Consider the following 21230-nt stretch of genomic DNA (forward strand, 5'->3'; position numbering starts at 1 on the left):
GCTTTTCGCCTTCACCGAAAAGTGGCCACCGTGGCCGGGATTCGGTCCCGCATCCTATTATTATTCCTTAACGTGCACAGACATCGCACAGCATAGCTTTTCGCCTTCACCGAAAAGCGGCCACCGTGGCCGGGATTCGATTCCGCATCCTGTTATTATTATTTCTTAACGTGCACAGACATCGCACAGCATAGCTTTTCGCCTTCACCGAAAAGCGGCCACCGTGGCCGGGATTCGGTCCCGCATCCTATTATTATTCCTTAACGTGCACAGACATCGCACAGCATAGCTTTTCGCCTTCACCGAAAAGCGGCCACCGTGGCCGGGATTCGATCCCGCATCCTATTATTATTCCTTAACGTGCACAGACATCGCACAGCATAGCTTTTCGCCTTCACCGAAAAGCGGCCACCGTGGCCGGGATTCGATCCCGCATCCTATTATTATTCATTAACGTGCACAGACATCGCACAGCATAGCTTTTCGCCTTCACCGAAAAGCGGCCACCATGGCCGGGATTCGATCCCACATCCTTGGGAACGGTAGTCGAGCGCCGTAACCACTGCGCCACCCCAGCGGAGTTTCTCTAAAACTCAAGGAGAAGCGTTCAATTCTTCTAGTGCGCTGGTGTACTCATGCCAGAAGCAATGCACTGTCGGTCAGTCATTGGAAGATTTCAGAACGCACGTCTTACCCAAGCTCGCGATATCCTCAGCCTGAATTGTTTCCCATCAGGAGCACATCCGGTGATAACAGGGCATGAATTCCCCAGTGTATTGCACTGGAGTGACGTACTCAGATGCGAGTTAGAGTGACACGTAGTTAAGGAATGTAGCAGAGAGAGAGAGAGAGAGAGAGAGAGAGAGAGAGAGAGAGAGAGAGATAAAGACAACTTGGAACCCCTTTAAGTTATCCTTGAAGAGACAATGAGGGGAAAATGGAATTTGCTTGTATGCATAGTTCTAATCACAAAAAGAGCACTCGTACTGCAAATAACGCCACCTGCCACAGGTTACGGCGCTCGACTAATGAGTCGAAGTTTCAGTGTTCGAACCCGGCCAACCACGGGGGCAGCGTTTCCAAAAGGCAAAACGCAAACAGGCGTCCGTGTGCTGTAATATTTTAGTGCATGTTAAAATTCTCAGGTGCTCGAAATTAAATTAATATGAAGCGGCGAGATCGACCTAGAGATCGGCTCTGGCTAGACAGAGCCTGCACTGCTGTGAGCTATTATCTCAAAATGCCGCCGACACAGTACAGGAACACTGGCCATACAGGAAAGCTGACTGGGTATGTGTAGCATGAAGAGTAGAGCAAGTACGTTCGCTGAATTCACTACGAGGCCAGCGTTTTCTGCAGCTAATTTCAGCGAATATAATAGTCTGACTGAAGAAAGAGTATTTGAACAAAGAAAGCATATGGGAAGCTTTGATGTATGGGCATTGATTATTGGCAAATTAGTAGTGTAGTGATTGACGAAAATGCCACTATGTTTAGCTGTATAAGTGGAAAATTACTAACTCCCCAAACTCAGGCTCTTCTCCAATTAGTTTTTCGTTGAAATTCAAGCTACAAATTTTAGCCGGTGCGAAGACGTTGCAAATAACTAAACACGGGCGTAGTTTTCCTCTAGCATGTAGCTTTGGTGGGAGGAGTTTTTTAGCTAGCACTCTAAGTATCAAACTATCATCTAGTTATGCAAAGAAAAACTAAGATTCTTATCAGAGCAGCGGTCAGGTATAAAACAGCTTTAAAAAGAAAAAGATACTGTACGCATTCTTGCGACTATCAAAGTAAACAAGGTCAAGAAAGGAGATACGGAAGGGAGATAATTAAGCCCGCATGAAGAAACAATGGGTTTGCGTTCAGCAACACTGAGCCAAAAAGCGATTTACCAAAATGACGAGAAGAAAGCACTGTAACAACTTGATCTCGCGTAGAGCACAGAATGTCTTGTCAATCTACATCAGGGAGGCAGCAGTGTTCAGGCCGGCTTATGCTGTCGGAAACAGAAGCGGCAGATATATAATTTCTGGGCGGTTGCATTAAATTGTATTATGGACGACGAAGACCCGCTCACTGTGTTTTAACACGTCACCTAACGACATCGTCGCTGTGTTTGAGATGCTGTGCGACAAAGAACTTCAAGCGCCGAAGACTGATGGAAGATGAGGTTATACAGCGCGGCATACTCGATAATGACAACAATAGCCTTTGTTGTACCGTGGGATGCTCATATTTCTCTCGTAAGAGGAAAACAGATAAACACGAGCGCACTAGAACCGCGAAACAAACACCAGACGTCAAGCCATACGCGCGTGTGCAAGCACTGACGCGAGCGCGCATCCACACTGAATAGGTTTCGCCGTTGCGCCGCAAGGTGGCGACTCTGCTCGATCTCGAGAAAAGTGTGACATATACTGCACATTTTCTTTCATATTATTAAGTTTACAAAATACGTTTAACGTTTTGCCAAAATCTCTGGCTGTCGATGCCAAACCGCCAAGCAGAACAATTCCAAACGGTGCTCTCACATTTTGGCGAATCTTTAGCTTGCCTCGCATTTCAAATCTCAGCCTGCAAGCTAGGTCTCACTGTCGTCACACACAATAGCAAGGGCCAAATTTTCGCAATCGCTTTACCTCTCGTTTTTCATTAAAACTTTCTTGCATTCAGACGTAAAAACACTTAATTAACCAAACAAATTGTTTTTAATTATATCATTTATCATTTAGTGTACTCCGAAGAAGGAAAAGCATAGGTGCCGAATGCGTCACGTGACTGCTGTTTGTATTCGAGTGTGTGCACACAGATGATACCTGAAAGAGATGACACACCTTTGATATGCCCAAAATATGCGTGGCTAAGCGGCTTCTAGCAAGTGTGCAGAGAGATAGTGGGAAAATAATGAAATTGTGATATTCGTTGTTGCTTTTAAAACAATAAGTGGCTTTGGAGCGCAGCGTTGCTCAGTCAGCTATGACCGAAACAAGGAAACGGCACGTGCAGGCTAATCTCATGCGGCCTTATCTCGCTATTTAAATGTCTGCTGCTTTTGCGCTTTCTGCGTTATCTACGCTGACTGACGCACGCGAACTCAACTAAGACTGGGGCAAGCATTGAACTTGGTTGCATCCTGCATGCAATGCCAAAGTCTTCGATAAGACACAATTTTGCCGCAAGATGCTCGCGTCTCTCAAAAGAGGCTGAACCAAAAAATTATAGCCGGGCCGTAACGGGTAGGAGGGAGGTAAATTAAAGTTTTATTTTGTAGGATAACCTGCGTGAATCCCAGGAGGCATGAGCTGCATGGGGCTGACAAACCTTTTCTGGACGACAGGAATAACTACAACTTTTGCGGCCGCAAGAGGATGCGATCTTCTTCATTGTTTGGCACCATGCTGCTGAGGTCATGATTGCTTACGTGAGCGCGCCGCGCAGCTGACGTCACACGAAAAGCCGGCTACTGACTACCATCTTAGTTCTAGCCAATGTTCTGTTGGTATGTCGCTGATATACAAAATTTTTCATTGAGCATCTTGTGGTGCGCATATGTTTTATTCCGTTTGCCAGAAAAGCATTGACACACTAACACTCAGTGCTGTCAGGCGTGCAGTTCTGTTACAGTGCGCAGGAAGGAGAAAGAGCTAATACGGACAAGCGAACCAATTTTTTACGTCACGGCGGTGCACTGGGTAAGGTCCCCGACTGCTGGACCTGTACACTGTTGCAGGCGGGCACTGTAGATTAGTATTATACTTCAATTACTTTGTTTGATGCTGTTGACTGGTCACGACATTTTAATGTCAGCGAAAAAGTGGCTTCCTAAGCTGTCGGCGTCGCGCCATCGTATGAAGCACGTGGCTCTTAACCTGTTGACAGCCACTCAGAAAAGCAATATTACGCGTACATGCAAATGCGATGATGATAGGGTCTGCCGCAAGAAGACAGTGCAGTTTGCTTCATGCGATTTTCACTTGCTTCATGCGATATTATAGTGCTCGATTTGTACTCTACGAGGCGAGATCTTTCATTTCCAACCCGATCTCAAAACACACTTTGGTCAGTCTTCTGTCCTTTTGACGACCATCGGGGAAACGAATTTTTTAGATTTAGGTCAATGTTCGGTTATCACGAAAGACGAAGCGCTCTGAAATTAGTTCAATGGATGCCTTTAATGAACTGCCACTAGAAAAGGTGACGATACTGAACTGCGCCTTAAGTGAACATGGCAAAACAGGAGGAGGAGGAGTATTCGCCGAGATTTGTTTTACACGCAAACAGTCTTTTTTGAGCCGCATTGTGGAACCCTCGCGGTGCCACTGAAGACAATAGCAAGAAGTTTCTCCTTCACATGTTCTTCTCACTGAAAACTCTAGTGCACGTAATTATCTTTATAAAGATAAAATGCCCAGTATGGTGGTAATATTTAAAACAGAATGGCAGTGAGCCTACTGAATTTGGAAACGGGAGAGGAGCGGTTCTCTAATACGAACAGGAAGTCACTTCGACCACAACTCAGGCGGTGCGCGAGGAGGCTCAAAAACCACCTCAGGCAGTGGGCGGCACCTCGAAGTTTCGCGTGTGTCCTGACGATTGCACAATGCAAACTTGACTACATTTCCCCAGCTGGGGATCACGGACGCTATTTAAATCGTAGAATTTTATCTACAAGCATGCAGCTCTCATTTCTTCTGAGTTCCTCGTTCTGACTCGGCATATAAAAATTTGTTTATAAACTTATTTCCCATCTCTCCCATGCTGCTCCCCGTCAGTCGTCTCGTCTCCCTTGTCACGCTGCTAGGAAGTCTTAGCCCGAATGCGACAGCAGTGGGCAGAAAAGTCGAAATCCACAGCGACGAGTTCGGCGCTTAATTTTCCACTCTGAGCAGAAGTGACCCGCGATACATTAGTGGTGCGGGCGGAGTCTGTCTTTGGACTCCATCTTACCTTATGTGAGCAGAAGTGATTTTCTGTGTCGCTATGACTCGGCGCCTGCCAGTTTGAGGTTGAATAATATAATGAACAAGGGGGTATTTCAATCAGCCCAATAAGTAGATGCAACCATCACTCACTGTCATGTTTCTTAAACGTGTTGATATATATATATATATATATATATATATATATATATATATATATATATATATATATATATATATATATATATATATATATATATATATATATATATATATATATATATATATATATATATATATATATATACCGTACTTATGCCGCCCTTCGATTTAATTCAGCGGCTTCAGGAGGGCAGCAACGAAAGTTCTTTTAGCGTTTTTGAGTGCTCCCTGGAAAAATTCTACCGAGTACCTGTGCGTGTGCCTGATTGAAGAGATATTATTCTTGCTTGGAGTATCATACATGCATGCAGTGCAGGTACGTACTCTCCCACGTACCCTATATTCTTTGAGAGCTGGGCCATTCCTCCTGCCGCACTTTGTTGATTACTGCGGTCACAGCCCGTTGCGCATATCGGCCATGTGTTGGGCGATACAGGCACCAATTCATTGGCTTACGGCGACCACCCGGTCTAATGTCAGTCAATAAGTGTTCTCTCTCTCTCTCTCTCTCTCTCTCCGTCAGACTGAAGTCTGCTTTCAAACGTATGACGTACTGCCTCTCTTCCGTTCAAGAGATATCTGCTCCTGTTTTGCAAGAAGCAAGCACATCAGAGTCCCGCGCTCATATGATACGATATGCTTAAATTTGCTTCGCTTATACAGTTGAAGAAAAAAAGTTGAGGGGAGCCGTGAATTATTTCGTTGAATCGGGGACTTCGTTAAATCGAGTGAGGCACTTCTCGGTCCTAGAATTTGGAGCATTCGATTATAAGGTGCGGCGGTATCCAAAAAGCCACCGCGGTATCATACTTGCGAATCCTTAACGCTCTCAATATGAAATGCGCCAGCAAAAATGGCCGGCGCCGGTAGCACACAAGAAAAATAGTTACTCATTAAGAAACGCCCTAGAGGACTACAAATTTATTTTCCAACAAAGAAGTCGGTGATCTTTGCCTGCTTGCGCTTTGTGAGCGATGACCGCACCGATTTCTCGTAGGTCTGAAGAGCTACGTAGCACAGTAGGCCTAACAAGCTGAGCTCGAGAGAAGCCTGTAAAGGCACGGGAATATATCCACAGAAGCACAATGGCGAACGAACCACACGAAGCAAGCCACAAATAAGCACCGTAGTGCGACACCACCGCTTGGAATGCGACATGAGACTTTTTTACCGCTGGCACCATCTGGTGAATTGAATTGAACACTACAACTCTCGTTTTGCGCTGCGCAGTAGCGGGATGAAGGTGCCCCGCGCTGTTACCGTAGGCTCGCAATTAATACGTTTTGGGGTGCTCTCTACAAGATAGACCAAAGATAGCTCCTTTCCACCTTCATTTTTCGAAAAAAAAAAAAAAGTTTTCGTTAAATTGGGACAGTTCATGAAATTATTTCGTTATCTCGAGCCACTGAAAGCATTGGATCCTATGGGCGTCTGAGGGGGAATTACGATATCTACGTTAAATCGGGACTTTCGTTAAATCGGGTTTCGTTAAATCAAGTTTTGACTGTATTCAATTAGGGTGCCTCGATGCGCGCAGCCTATCCTAAAGTGGAGACAACCGCTTCCTCTGCTACGGGCTCATCCTATCGGCTCATCTCTTCTAGGGCGTGCACTACTGCCGCACACGTTTCCTCGAAACTTAAGCTGCATTGCTCACGGAATGCCACGAAACAGTGTAAACAGGAGACATATGACGCAAAATAAAACATGGCATATTTTTACGAAGTGAAGGACCTCTGTCAGTGTTATTTTATGGCGGTTATTCTTCGGGAGTAAATCCACAAACACGCATACAAACGGTGCTAGAGTGCGGTATTTCGCATGCATTTATAATGTCGTATATTGTATTCTATTTTGCGAAGCTTGTTTATGTAAATTTGGCGTTTTATCGAGCGTTAAAATTAGTACCTTTCTCCTGCTTGGTACTTTAAACTTGAGCTGTGCACGGGCTTGGGTCCGCCCGAAAGCCCGTAGGTGGTCCGGCCTGCCGGTCGGGCTCGGGCCGCTCGGAGGTCCACTGCCTCGGGCTCGGATTGGGCCCGGGCCAAGGTATATTTTGTCCCGAGTGGGCCGGGCCCGACACCCCGATCTCAAGCGCATGAAACGTATACGAAAACGCGAATATGGCTCGGGTGCTATAAGCGTAAGAGTGTACAGCATTTTCCCGCGTCCTCTCCACGCGATAGCGTCCGAGTGCTTTCCCAGCGTCAGCCCGCATTTCCTCCACGCCTTCTCGCCGTGAACGGACCTTTTCTAGCTTTAAATGACCGAGCAGAGAAGCCGCTTGTGGACGACTGAGTTTCGAGTTTCGCATCACTGTTTCGGTAACGCTTGCCTATACGTTTAGGTATCCATTTCGAGATTCGCACCATGCTGTCGTCTATCACGCGTCTTTGTTGGGGCTAGCTCCTGTCACGGCGTGGCCTCGGTTGAAGCGGGGCATAGCTCAAAGCATCCGCCATGTTCGAGTTTCCTCCTATCTCTCGGCGCATGTTATGCTGCTTTGGCGCCTTGCCGGCACCGTGAAAAGCACACCTGATAAACACACGGTGAGCCAGTCGAACTCACCGAGTACTTGGCCATGGAATCAACCCCTTGTTTAGATTTAGAGATAGCGCACTAATGGAGAAGCCGAGACACTGTAGCGCAACAGAAGACGAGGACAAAAGAACAGAAAGGAAACGCTGTTTTGTGTCCCGTGTCCTCGTCTCTTGTTAGGCTACAGTGTCTTGAAGCTATGAACCAACAAACCCCAAAATCCACTCTACAAAGAAACCGCTTACCCAAAACGTCCTAGCCTTGCTAAGGACGTGCCATTCATTCTATAGCTGTGAGTTAGAGCACCGAACAAAATCTTTAGCGCTATTGAATTCATCATTCACGAGCGTGGCAAAGCTATCAAATCTTCATCAATGCATAACTTGTTTTTGCATAATACGTTAGAAGGATAATTCTAGGGCGGTTCAGGTATCACGGTTATCACATCCCCAGCAGAAGCACACCTCACTTGTGCTACAACCAGCACCGTTCTCAGTGAGAAATACTGAGAATAGCCTATTAGCCCAGTTGCGCGAAAACCGGTCTGATGTTGGCAACATTAGATGGCGACGCAATAGGCATAATCTAGCTACCGATGTGGAGAGTAATATGGTGGCATGCCCAATGCGAAACAGATACCAATGTGGCACGGCCTCTCCCCCTATTGCCCCTGGCGCGCAATCAGCTTTTACGGCATCATTAAGGGATCCTCCATGCGGCACCACACTTTCTCATTTCGTATAAAAATTTTACGCAACAATTTTTCGCTTAGCATTCCGAAAGGTGTCATGCCACTTCCCTTTTCCTTTAGCATGTATCTGCTATAGTCAAATTGAATTGTAGTGTATGAAGAGGTTTGAATCGGTAATATGTGCGCCTTCAAAAGTTTACCTTTTTCACCTCACCAGACCCAGTCATCTAGTGCGTGTGTGTGTGTGGTGGGGGTTGAGGTCGAATGAAGAGACAAAAGAGGAAATTACATCGGCCTGTGACTGACGTTTGTTTAGCCTCACCACCACTGCCTGCATGTAGATAAAAGGACGGAGGGGAGAAGAGGAAGTGAGTAGAAAAGAAAAAGGCGCACGCAGCTGAAGTCGCAGAAATGCCGACATCCTTATAGTAAGGTGTTTAATAACGTCTCTTGAAGGGAGCCTAGTAGGAATCGGAATCCCGTGAAGACTTGTGGCCATGGGGGAAGAGGATGTCTTCCTTGCTTCGAGAGAGGAGACCAAGTTGCATCCACATGGCTACGATTAGGGTGTTGTCAATGAGTAATTATTCTCTTATTACAAATATACTCCACATTGGGGATTACCGTAACTATTCGATTAACACCATTCCTACTTCGAGGTATTGATAATTTCGCTCTCACCCTACCATCTGATCTACTGACCGTCTTGGTTAGCTCAGTTGGTAGAGCGACTGCGCCAGCAAAACGGGGGTTCCGGGTTTGACCTCGGGACCAGGACGAATTTTTTCTTGACTACGAAATTTGTGAGAAATTTGTATAGCTTTATTTTGTAGCCATATGGCTGCGCTTGAGAATTATTCCCTTAGTCCTTCAAGGTCATTTTTCACGGGTCACTGGTCATGGGAGAGAGCTACTCTCCCTCGGTGATGACGGAGGGGAGACGAAGCACGAGCAGAGAGCAGTCATTTAACTGGTTTGGTTCTCAAGAGTGTGGCGAGTAGAGCTCTCGGCGAATAACTCTCCTATAGACCGATCATTCAGGTGTTTGTTTAGGTAAATACACGCTTCGATTCATCTCCTTTTCTGTCATCTTGACATTATATGGGTGCAACGATCGCAATAGATGAACAATCCACGATGCCAACATTTCGCACGCAGGCGAAACTACTCCCTCAGGACGAGTTGCTATAATGGAGTGATATATCTTCATCTCAGGGAAAGTTACGTATTAATGCACACTTGTCGTCGTGATTTAATCTTCGTTTAACTCTGAATTTTGGGGCACTTGCTGTCGCGCCGATGACGCTGAAAACGGCAAATCTTCACGTGGGTCTGCCATCAGGAACGTAAGTCAGGTAACTTTTCCAGGACTTAGTGCTGACCGGTCACGCTTACCTCTTGAGACTATGTGCCAGAGGACTTAGCTAAAATGCTGTAGTGCGACGCCTTAATAACGAAACCTTTCGAGAGCTACAAATGCAGGCTATACTGAATGTTACATGCTTTAGATAAGAGGGACCAGTACTTAAATACCTGAGCATTCTTTCGAATGGAAAATGTTTGGGCATGTTGGTTCATCGCCATACAAAGCAAAGCACACAAAACAAATGATAAAGGACGAGGTGAGGACAAGGCAAGCGCTAAAGTGCTAAAGCTAGGACAAGCGGTTCCTAACGCTTTTCTAGCGCTTGTACGGTCCTCACCCCGTCTTTGTCGTGTTTTTATGCTTTACTTTGTGCGATCATTCTTCCGAATTACACTTAACTGAATGTTAACGTCAGCATTTATCTAAATCAGCCTCGAATATTTTTTTGGTATATTACGTGAATAACAATCGACATCAATTAACTTTTGACAGATTTATCTAAACGAGCAGAAGCGAATAGAAGATTTGTTGAGCGCCACGAAAATTATTCGACTGAGGTGCTTCCCATAAGGGAGCCTTAGCGCAGCCTTATTTCTTAAGTAAAAACGAAATCCTGTGAATACGCCGCAGTTACAGCGCTATCATTCGCGACTTGGTAAAACGCTGCTAAATTTACGCCTTTTTTACTAGCTCAGGGCAGAAGTTCGCTTTGCTGCCGGACGCGAGATAAGCGTCAACGACTGCTAACTCTTTTCTGGCGCGTCGCCCTGCAGCCGTTGGAGGTTATCTCCGAGCCAACAGGAAAGAGAACACTGCTGGGCATCGCACAAGGCGTACGTACGTTCACCTTGCAGTGCTTTACAAAGCCGTAGGTAAGAACATTCAAATTCCAACACATTATGACACAGAGCTAGCTGTTATGTAGTATAGTATTTCCCAAATAAGAGGTGCAACACTAAGGGTACCTGTTCGGATCGAAGCACCTGGGTTGGACAATTGTCGTGGCTCTAGACAACTTTCCCAATCAGACCTGAGCGTTCAGAGCGATATTTAGAAAAAAAAAAAAATGAATTAGTTAACGTCGACTAATTGTACATGTAGGCGCAACTGAAGTTACTGGAAGGTATTTTAATAAATACGGACAACATTCACTCTTATTCAGTTCAAAGGAATAATTAGGTGTTTTCTTTTTTTTTTTTTTGTTAATCGTAGTCCATCTCAGCTGGGACACCCTTTATATACCTAAGTAATCGTCGTATACAAAACAGTGCTTAATGCCGTATCCGAAAATCGAATTGCTTCACTCAATCTAGCAGTTTTGGTGCCTGGAGGTAGTATGCCAAAAATCAAGCGCGAGAGAGGAAGTTATGCGCTTTATCTTCAGCTAAGAGTAATTTTCTGCGTAGTATAGCTCAGCTTATTTTTATTTTAATATATATTGTCGTGCTCCTTTATATTTATAGCTACTGGAGCTCGGGACTGAGTCCTAAGTGTACGCGCTTTGTTGTTGCCCGCTTACATTCTCTGAAATGTAGCTATTTGTCACCGCTGCGCTGAATGCTTCTCCAACGATAATTAAGAATATGTATAGACAGAGTTTAGCACACACTACACTTGTTATAACTTATGAGTACATTCCGCTCTACTCCTCGCATAAATGGAAGAAGTCCGCGGTGGAAGATGCGTGGTTGGAGCGCTTGGCTTTTTAGTCTAAGGATGCGGATTCACTGCCGGATGTAGGGCCATGTTCCGATGCAAGCAAAATGGAATACGCCCCTTGCTTTGCGATGTCCGGGAATAGAGGAAAAATATCTCAGGTAGTAGAAATTAATACAGGCCCTCTACTATGGCGTCCCTTGTAGCGCATGTGTTCTGCTTTGGTGCCCTGAATCCCACAGAAACCAGAGGTAAGAATAATTCTGATTCGAAGACAGACTCAAACGATGTGCGAATAAATTGAATAGTAGGGAAGAGGCATAACGCCTTTGGCAAGGAGAGATAAACCAGAAAGAACTTGAGTTGCGACGACTGATTGCATTGTTCCCAGCGGGATTGTTTTGCCCAACCACTTACGACGCATCGCTAGCTGACTGATTTCGCACTGTTGACAATCTCATCTCTCTTTTAGATAATTTACCTTCGAAGGGGTGGACAGAGCCAGTTCAGAGAATAAGTCTGCGATGAGCATGGCTCTCAGCGAGCGGCTAGCTCTGGTGACTGGTGGTGCGAGCGGCATTGGTGAAGCTGTGTGCCATGCCCTGGCAGCAGACGGAGCCACCGTGGTCGTCGCCGACAAACACATAGCTGGAGCCAGGAGAGTGGCTCAGTCCTTGCCAAGTGAGTTTATCGTCATTGTCCCGCTGTTCGTAGCTAGGGCAATTAAAATAAGGATGAACACCTTATTAAACGCTTGGATTGACTACTATGATAGGCTGTGGCTGCTGTCCGGGGAAAGGGGAAACACGACACTTCGTTTAACACTTTGTAGCATGCTGAGCCTTCTGGAGCATTTGAGCCTATGGTCCGCTACTATCAACAGTACTCTTATTAGATCAAGCGTTTTTTTTTTTTTTTTTTTTGTGACCACTGCTTTTGCGGGAATAGTAAGGCCAGTGGGAGTTTTAGCAGTCAGCCGCGGTAATAGCAAAAAGCATTGACCTCACAATTTCGACGTCCCCGAATGACGATCTCACTCAACCTCAAACTCACGCGTGAGGTTGAGGTCCAATTTCCCGACCTCACTCCAAAATCGTCGACCACACCTCAACCTCGCCTTATTCCTTAAAGTTGAGGTCATTTTGATGTTGAGGTAAATTTCATGAGGTTGAAACCTGAGGTTGCCCACCTTTGCACCCTACTGCCATTTCGAAACGCAAAACTACACAAGAAGCTGAAGACATGACACAGAAGTTAGCGGGTGACTTAATTTAGAAGGGTTAATGATGATCTTTAACCTATTTCCATTTTTTGTATTCATGACACGACTTGATTTCATAAACTATGCTTCAGTATCCGGAAACAAATCAAGCCTAACGCATGCTGATTACGTTCTACTGAAAGGCTCTTGCGTGCTTAAATGATCGCTCTTATTCTGGACGATGTTTCTACATTGTGAAAACAGAGCCGGGCTCGCCTGTACATACTCAGAAACGCTGCACAGGCGACGGCAACGCGCGCGGCTGAATAACTGTAGTAAATAAAAACCTACGTCAGGCATAAACGATTGACGGAAAATAAATCCGGGAATGTTCCGTCGTAAAGCCAGCCATTTCAGTCAGCTGTCTTCTGCTGGAAAAAGAAATAATCCCGAGAATCCCGAACTATAAATCCTCTTTTTGCTGCATAACCAGTTTGCACACAGATTTGAGCTCAACTATAATCGCTCAGTTTTTATTTCCCACTACCAAGCGAAATATGGGAGAAAGAAGCTTGAAAACAAGGAACACCAAATATATATGCAACATCCCAAGTAGAACAATCATGCATTACGCTTAAAGCGAATGCAGACAACACATATTATTGGGCGTACATGTTGTATATTTGTACTTCAGAGTCATCTTTGTAGGTCTTCAATTGCTAATTTCGGTCAAATGACACGTCTCTTTTTTTGTCGCACAGGAGGCGCGAAGCACCTGGCCGAGTATGTGGATGTTGGAGACGCTTCTTCGGTTGAGGAGCTGTTCAACAACATCAGGGGAACTTTTCCGCTGCCTCTCAGCATCGTCGTAAACTGCGCGGGCATTTTTCTTCGGAGTTCTCTCGTCGATACCACGGATGAACTGTTCGATGACACCATTAGAGTAAACCTGAAGGTAAGGCTGTAAGATTGAACATGTCGATTATGCGTATAAGATATGATGCGTGCTTATTAGTGCTGTTTGTATGATGATATATGTCACCAAATCCAAAGAGAGAAAAAAAAAAAGATGTTGCGTGAAACGGAACATTCTTACTTAGAGCCTCCTAACTTCGAAATGGCATATGCAGCCACATGTTCACTGCATGGTTGACATTCTACACGACTGGCCTATTTTAATCAGAAAAAAAAAAAATCTGAATTGAAGCTTGGAGAACGAGAAATTGGTAAAAAATTTGCAAAATTCTGCACGCAAAATTTTTCAAAACAATGAAGCTATACTTACTAAGCGTGTTAGATTATATTAATGCAAGCATTTTTTATTACATATGATTATTGGTCTTATCCTATCTCAAGCAAAATTTAAGAATATATGTAGCTGACATTGGTTTAGTAGCAAGCTGCCGATGAAGCATAACGTAGTTGTGTTCCGTAGAGGCCCAAAGAAGAATGCTAGTTTTATTTAACACTTATTTGCTTAATACTGCACGCATTTCACATGCTCAAGTTGGAGAGGTCGGTAGGAAAAGTAAGATATGCAAGAGAAATGACCACACCATACACTGGTACCTTCGCACAAAAGCGAAACACAACATGACCCATCTCAGTTCCTGGGCGATATAAAAGGGGCAGGGGTTTAACAAAATTAAACCGAGCACATGTGTGAAAGCATCTATTTAGCTTTGTTCACTATACTGGGTATGGTTCAATAAGTCGTCAGCACGTCTACGACGAAATTACACTTAGATTGCGAGCTCCTGGTTAAGCTGATCTGACCTGTTCGCGCCGCAGCCTGGAACTTGAAGACGGCGATGTGAAGTGCACAGCACGAGTGTGCTGCAAATTAAGTTGAGGCGTAAAGGTTATGGCGATGTGCACTAGTCACACAACACTAATGCAGAAAAGCATGGACTTGATCGGTTGAAAATTGTTAAATTTGTATTGTCCGATACCCTTATGCGGCGTGGATTATGAGACATTTGCGAAGGTTCCTTCTTCTCGTCTACAGCTTGCGGTATTCTTTGATATTTTGCCCTATACAGCATAAGATTTTTGCCTGCAGTTGAATGTTCTAAGATTTCATATATGCAATCTCTTTGTGGTCATGGGCCTGTTCAGCATAAGGAAGAGCTGCATGACAGTTTTTTTTTTTTAGTCGATATTTATTGCCTCAGGGCATCAGTAGGTTATGAGCTGCACGACAGTTCGCCGCGCAGATTCATCCCGTTCATCGAAGTCTCTGTTTAGAGAAGAGTGTGCTATGGCAGGGGTTGGGGGGGGGGGGGGGGGGGGGGAGATACGCTGCGCAGAACTGACCTCCTGTCTGGCTACCTTTATTTGATGCATGTATATGTTTCCCAGAATTTTTATGAGTGGAAAAATAGAGCTGATGCTGGTAACACTGTGTACGGCGAGATACAGAATGCGACCTAGTTAGGTAGAGCGAAAGGGGGAGAGGGAGAGGGGAGGAAGGTATAAAACAGCTAGAATGGGCTGAAGCCCACCATAGGAAAATAATTAAATGCTGAGTGTATAACCTTTCCTTCCACTCAGTAATAAGTAATTTGCGTAAATATATAGTAGTTCAACTAAATCTATCACATTCCATTTTTCAAGGACATACAAAGGGCAAATCATCAAGCAAGAGTAAAATAAACAAATGGGAAGGCAACGTAGATGTAAAAAAAGAGAGAAGGTAAAGTAGTACAAGAAAAATTAAAATAAGTTTTTTCGCTGTCTTCAAACATCGTCATAGCTTTAGTGTGCACTCCCCCCCCCCCCCCCTTTAACTTTTTCCAGTTTTTCATCTTTCCAGATATGCAAATTTTACTTTTTGCCCATCTTTTATTTTTGTTGGTTTAGGCCCGTTGCGCTTTTGTCGGTGCGGGCTAAGCAACGTTATTTTTATTTCCTTTTAGTTGCCCACACTGACTTCTGTACATTCTCATAACAGGCGGCATTAAAAACGTGGGTAATAAACGCTAGAACGCAGTCCCAGTTCTTGTGATTGACGTTAACGTACGCGAACAGCATGTTCGCAATAGTACGGCTAGTGCGCTCAATGAGACCGTTCGTTTGGGGATGGTAAGGCACAAATGGCTAAAATGGCAAGCACACGAGCGGGGCAGCTGCTCCACAACGTCGGCGGCAAACTGGCGACCGCGGTCGCTAATACAGAGTTTTAGTGTACTGCGATCCTCGAGCTGTCCCTGTGATCCACCACCGCGCGTTCCACAGCGCATGCCCAGAGCCCCTTGACGCCTATAGATGGCGCAAGATGCTGGAAGTCAGTAAAGCCCCTTGATATTTTAAATTATCAAAGGACTTTAGAAGTCAGCACATTGACCTGCAGCGTTGCGACCAGTCAGCGCGTGCGCACCGGCCGCGCGCGGTAGGGGGCCACGGTGATGAATCGCGGATCACCTTATAAGCAGGAGGGTACGTGACGGAGAACTACAGCTTGGATCATAAAACAGGACACGCGGTAAAATAGCGAGTAAGGCAACCTACGCAAAGCAGTACCCAACGGTTCCCATTTCGTGGTATAGCGGAAGTGGGCCGAGGAGATGAATGGCTACTCGCTCAAATGATGCATGAGGTGGTGTCACGGAGTGAAGAGGCGCCGCTGCAACGCTTGTGGGGCGCTTGTAGTCCTGCCACTGAGTACAGATGCTGACATACCGCTCAGTTGTTGCCGCGTTTTCGACATATAGAAGCGTTCCTTGCAGCGGTAGAGCGTACGCGCAGTTACAAGATGTCCGAAACTAGGGTCGTCGTGCACGGACTGCGAAATGGGATGATATGGACTCTTCTGAACAACCAGGGGGAAATGGGGGCCCCATAGCACAATGGTTTTTCTTCCATAATAAGTCATCACGAACACGAAAGCCATGTGGACTTCATAGGACTTGGCGGCTGCGAAGAGCGTCTGTAGGGTTGAATCTTTTGGTTGTTCTTCCTTAAACGGGGCGATGTAAAAGGCTGGTGACATCGACACAACGCAGTTGTCGAAGTTATCGGCGCCAGACTGCATCGTAGTCTGGGGCAGGTGCGAATAACACTGACGACCATTTTTGTATGCGATGGGGAAGTCTTGTAGCCGTAGGGCCCCTCGTGCAAGGTTGCCGGACGGGTCCCGGGCGTTAAATAACCAGCAGAGGGCATAGTCGACAGTGAACGGGCCTCCGTAAAAATAGGAGCGAAAACCCTGCGTAGCGAATACAATAGCTAAGCATTCCTGCTCTGTGACGGCATAATCCCGCTTCGGTTTAGTAAGGGACCGACTTGCGTACGCAACAAAACGCTCTACATTGAAGTAACAATATTTCTCTTCGCAGGGCACGTTCCTGATAACCCGGGCCGCCAGTCGGGAGATGATTCGTTCCGAGAAGGTTTTGCCCGAAGGGGGCGCTGCCATAGTTAACGTGTCAAGCATTGCGGCCAAGTCTGGCTGGCGTGCGGGGGCAGCATACGTCGCCTCCAAAGCTGGAGTTGTGGCCCTCACCAAGACGGCGGCGCAGGAGCTGGCGAACCACGGTATCCGATGCAATGTGATTTTACCGGGCTGGACGGACACCCCCTTGGTTGCGAAAGCTACCGAAGAAGAGAAGGCCATGGGTCGCATGATGACACCACTGGGAAGACCCGCCCAGCCCAAGGAGATTGCCGAGGCTATCAAGTTCCTCTGCTCACCCAAATCCAGTTCCTTCGTTACAGGCGCTGTTCTGGAAGTCACCGGAGGTTTCTTAATGTAACAGCTCTGCTCTGGTAGCACTTTCTCAAATGGGCGCTGGACTAGAAGCTAGTGATTATATATGTAGCGGTCAGCAAGAGATGGAAAGAATGGCCTGGCTTCCAAGAACCAAAACTAAAACGTTGGTTATTCCCAAAGTATATTACGGGGCAAAAGCACTTGAACTGGTGTAGTGGATTTCACTACTACTTTCATTTTATTTCTGTTTCACGGTACACAAGTTCCTCCTGCTCGTACACACCCAGATGCTAGTAAATATATGGTGTTCAAGCAAATGAACATGTACACAATGGTGCAGCGCCTGTGGGCACTTGTAGTCTGTATCAATAAAAGACCCCTGAACGTGTTTCGCGATTTCCCAGAGCTATGGCAGAACAGCAGGAGGTGGCTTTGCTCTCTTTCTCGCATGCTCTGTTCGGAGAAAAGCGCTCACTGCAACAGCAAGGAGCACGCTGCCGAGAGCAGCGCGTCACGGCTGCCCAAGTGGCTCCGGCTAGCGGGCTGTGTCGACATAATTGAAGACCCTGGTGTGATCGACTGCTGCCTCACTCCACTCTACAAAGGCCCATTGTAATCCCCCAAAGTTCTGAGGGACACATCCCGCTAAACGTTTTGTGTTCGTGTATGATTTTCGCGCTTTTTTGTGATATGAACTGTCACCAACTAGCTCATCAACTCGTTCTTTCAAAGGCGCCAGAACTGGCCAGTGAGACACAAAAAAGAGCTTATAGGACGCCAACGGCTCCAGCGGCCCGACCAGTGATAGGCTCGCTCAACACAGGAGATGCATGCAACTTTATCCTCATGTAACACAAACTACAAGTGCTGCTCTTAATTCGTGGATAAATGTTCAGCCTACTTCAAAGAGAGTAGCGGCAGAGCAGGCTCTGGTTAGCGCATTCTTGTATCCTAAGCAACGTAAAAACAAAAACAAAGATTGAGGTGAGGCTATAAGAAGAATAAGACATGTGCTTCAGTGGCTTCGGCAGCATTAGCAGCTTAACCTGAAGCCACGCGCGTAAACGGCCTCTCAGCGGAGCGTCACTAAACGTATGACAGCTCATTATCTCGCTGTAATAGGGAAAAGGAAATCGTGATTTCTGAACTCCTAGCCGTTTGGTGTACAAACACGCGCGACATTCAGCTTGTGAAAAGCGAAAAAAAAAAGTGCGCCCATCAGCGCCTCGTATTCCTTGCTTCTATAACTAAGACAACGTAGTGCAATAAATGGAAGAACCAGACCTTTTCAAATTTAATAAGTAAAGCGCCGTCCGACTGCGTTCGCTTGAGTTGAAGCACAGTCTCGACGTCCAGTAACATAACGTTATAGCAACAAAAGTTTTATGTTGTGTAGCGTACTTCTAGTATAATAAAAACATCAAGCCGAGAACGAATATAATTGCACTGGACTAATCCTAAGTTCTGAGCCATTATTAAGTTAACTCTGATAAAAAATTGCTACCTAGCTCTCCTGTAATCGAAGGTAGCTGTAAGCCTAAAATGGTTAGGGACCTAGCACAGTGTTTGTAGCACGATCTTGAAATGGGTCTAGTGCACAGCACACCACAACACTTCTTTTTTTCTGCGAACAAGGCTGCGCGTGTTCAGTCGTTCTGGCTTTTCTTGTCGCGTCGAAGCGATTGCCTGCAATAGTGCGGCATTTAGTAGGATATTGCGATTCGTGGCGGCCTTGCCATCTCCATATGCGGCCGCATAATTCTTCACGTTGTCGGCAAGGGCGAGCAGTCTTGCTGTGAAGTATAACTCGTAATGCGATCGCTTTTCGCGAGACGCTTCCTACCTCTCCTTTCATCAGGCTCTACTTCTCGGCTTATGCACCTGTGACAACGGCGGTATTTAAATGCAAAGTGGGTCAGGTGCGCACGCGACCACGAAGAAGAGCTGGCCTCACAAGAGCGTAAAACATTTATCCGAGCAGAGGAGTTTGGGGCATCTAGGGGCCTGAGTGTCTCGAACTCTTCTGTTTCAATAATTGTTTTTACTACTTGTGCTAGTAATAAAAGCAGCTCGTTCAAGTGCTAAACGAGCGTCTATGCAACCGACTGCTAGAAATAGAAACACCATCAGCTGAAGACAGAACAAGTGACCGGCTCGGTTTAAATACTCGAACGCGCGTCGAGCGGCTGCCGCCTCGACCGCCGGCGTCGGGCGGTGTTCTATACGCACGAGTGTGTGGCCACATGGCGGCATCTTTGCGGAGGGCTTGGTAGCTTGAGAGAACGAACTAGTTTCGTTAAACCTCGTTAGGTGTCTGGATGAAATCAGTATCCAGAGGGAGAATCGGTGCCCGCGGATGTTGCCTCTTAATTTTAGTCCGCCGTTGAAAGGAGATAAAAGCATTCCATGCTTGGAATAGAACTTTACACTACAACGTCAGGTCATATATTATCCAAAGTAGCAGTAGTAATAACTTTATTAAAACAGAGGAGTTTGGGGCATGCATGCCCCTGTGCTCCTGCACGGCCCCAATGCACACAAATATTCATGTTCCTATGGTTCATGACGTCGGCAGCTCAGTCTGTGGCGATTTTCTGCTGAACCAGGTCCTCAGAGTGCAGCAGGGTCCCCCAATCCTCCCAGGTGGTAAGGTGCTCTAGACCCCGCGGGGAGGATCCGCCGGGCATTGGAACAGGATATGGGCGAAGGTGGCGGTGGAGATTGTTGCAAAGGATACAGGAGGGATCGGTGAGGGTGTGGTGGTAGCGAGACGCACCGGATGCCGTATGGGTTTGAGCCCCATGCACGAATGAGGGAGCGGTATTGGCCATCACCACTTCCTTCCTGCAACCTCTTGCTACTGTCCCCCTCCGCTCGGTCACCTCCTCGGAGGCAGCCGAGAAAGCAGCCATCGCCTACGCGCTTGCACACACGAAAACACGCTATATAATTTCTGACTATAATACTGCGATACTAAATTTTGCGCATGGTAGAGTTCACGTTTCTGCGTTCAGCATACTCAGCTCGCCCGCCGCCAAACCGCCCCGCTATGTGGAGCTGATATGGGTGCCTGCGCACTCCGGGAATCCCGGTAATGAGGCCGCCAATGCGTTAACCGGAGGTTCTTTAAACCGGGCGCCAGTGGCCTCCGATCCGGGATTCACACGTGATCGCATGCACTCCTTCAGTGAGCTAGTGCAGGCCTATCGGGCCAAGCGACTTCTCTACTCCCCACCTCACCTCTCTCTAGATAACTACCACCATCGCTCTGGCGACGACTCCAGACGCGCACCCTCCCGTCCCCTTATAGTGCGCCTCGCTACCACCACGCCCTATTATCCAAAAGATCTCCACGTGTGGAAAGCAAACCCTGAACCATGTGCAAAACTAATCGTCCAGTAAAACTAATTGCTGGGCTAGTTGGTGCATTGCCTATTTGTGAGTGTCTGTTAGCGCTGTTAATCTTTCCTACTCGTCCAGGTAGTTCCAACGATGATTGAACCGCTGCCATATTTATAAATCAATAAGCAAGTATAAGCAATAACTGAGAAAACTAGTGAGATGCCCATAAATTCTCCTGGTTATGAGCAGGTTTCGTTCAGACGTAGGGTTTAATGCCAGGTTGCGTTTCAGCTAACAAGTAAAAGGAAAGGAACTTTTATGAACCGAAAGTCAGTGTTAGTTGGTTCATTTGAAGCATGAAAAAAGCAACGCACTTTTTTTCTGTACGGTTGCTTTTCCCACTGCTGTGACAGTCGAATGAAACCTGTCACAATCATCATCTAATTTATACTTGCTTTGTTTGTTTTAAAGCTTGCTTAAATGATGATACTCGCGCACGTTTACTGCATTATTGTGTTCTTACTCCAGTACATCCTTCATGTAGGTAAAAAAAAAAAATGCCGACGATTACGTTACTTTCTAATGCGAAATTATTGCTCAGCACATCAGCTGTTTCACCTTTTCGATAGATTGAGGCAAAG

General features: G+C 46.2%; 1 protein-coding gene across 1 annotated transcript in view; it reads left to right on the forward strand.

Moving 5' to 3' along the window:
* LOC146186127 ((3R)-3-hydroxyacyl-CoA dehydrogenase-like) overlaps positions 1-17299 on the forward strand; it is a 46994-nt gene extending 29695 nt beyond the window's left edge. The window contains exons 2-4 of the mRNA XM_084605625.1: positions 11808-12016; positions 13298-13491; positions 16874-17299. Coding sequence (XP_084461751.1) covers positions 11860-12016; positions 13298-13491; positions 16874-17290 — 768 coding nt within the window. The 5' untranslated portion in view covers positions 11808-11859 and the 3' untranslated portion in view covers positions 17291-17299. The remainder of the gene's footprint in view (positions 1-11807; positions 12017-13297; positions 13492-16873) is intronic.
* Positions 17300-21230: the final 3931 nt, after the last annotated feature.

Source organism: Amblyomma maculatum, chromosome 6 (genome assembly GCF_055883805.1).
Source record: "Amblyomma maculatum isolate TAMU_Amacu chromosome 6, ASM5588380v1, whole genome shotgun sequence".
NCBI classification, from domain to species: Eukaryota; Metazoa; Arthropoda; class Arachnida; order Ixodida; family Ixodidae; genus Amblyomma; species Amblyomma maculatum.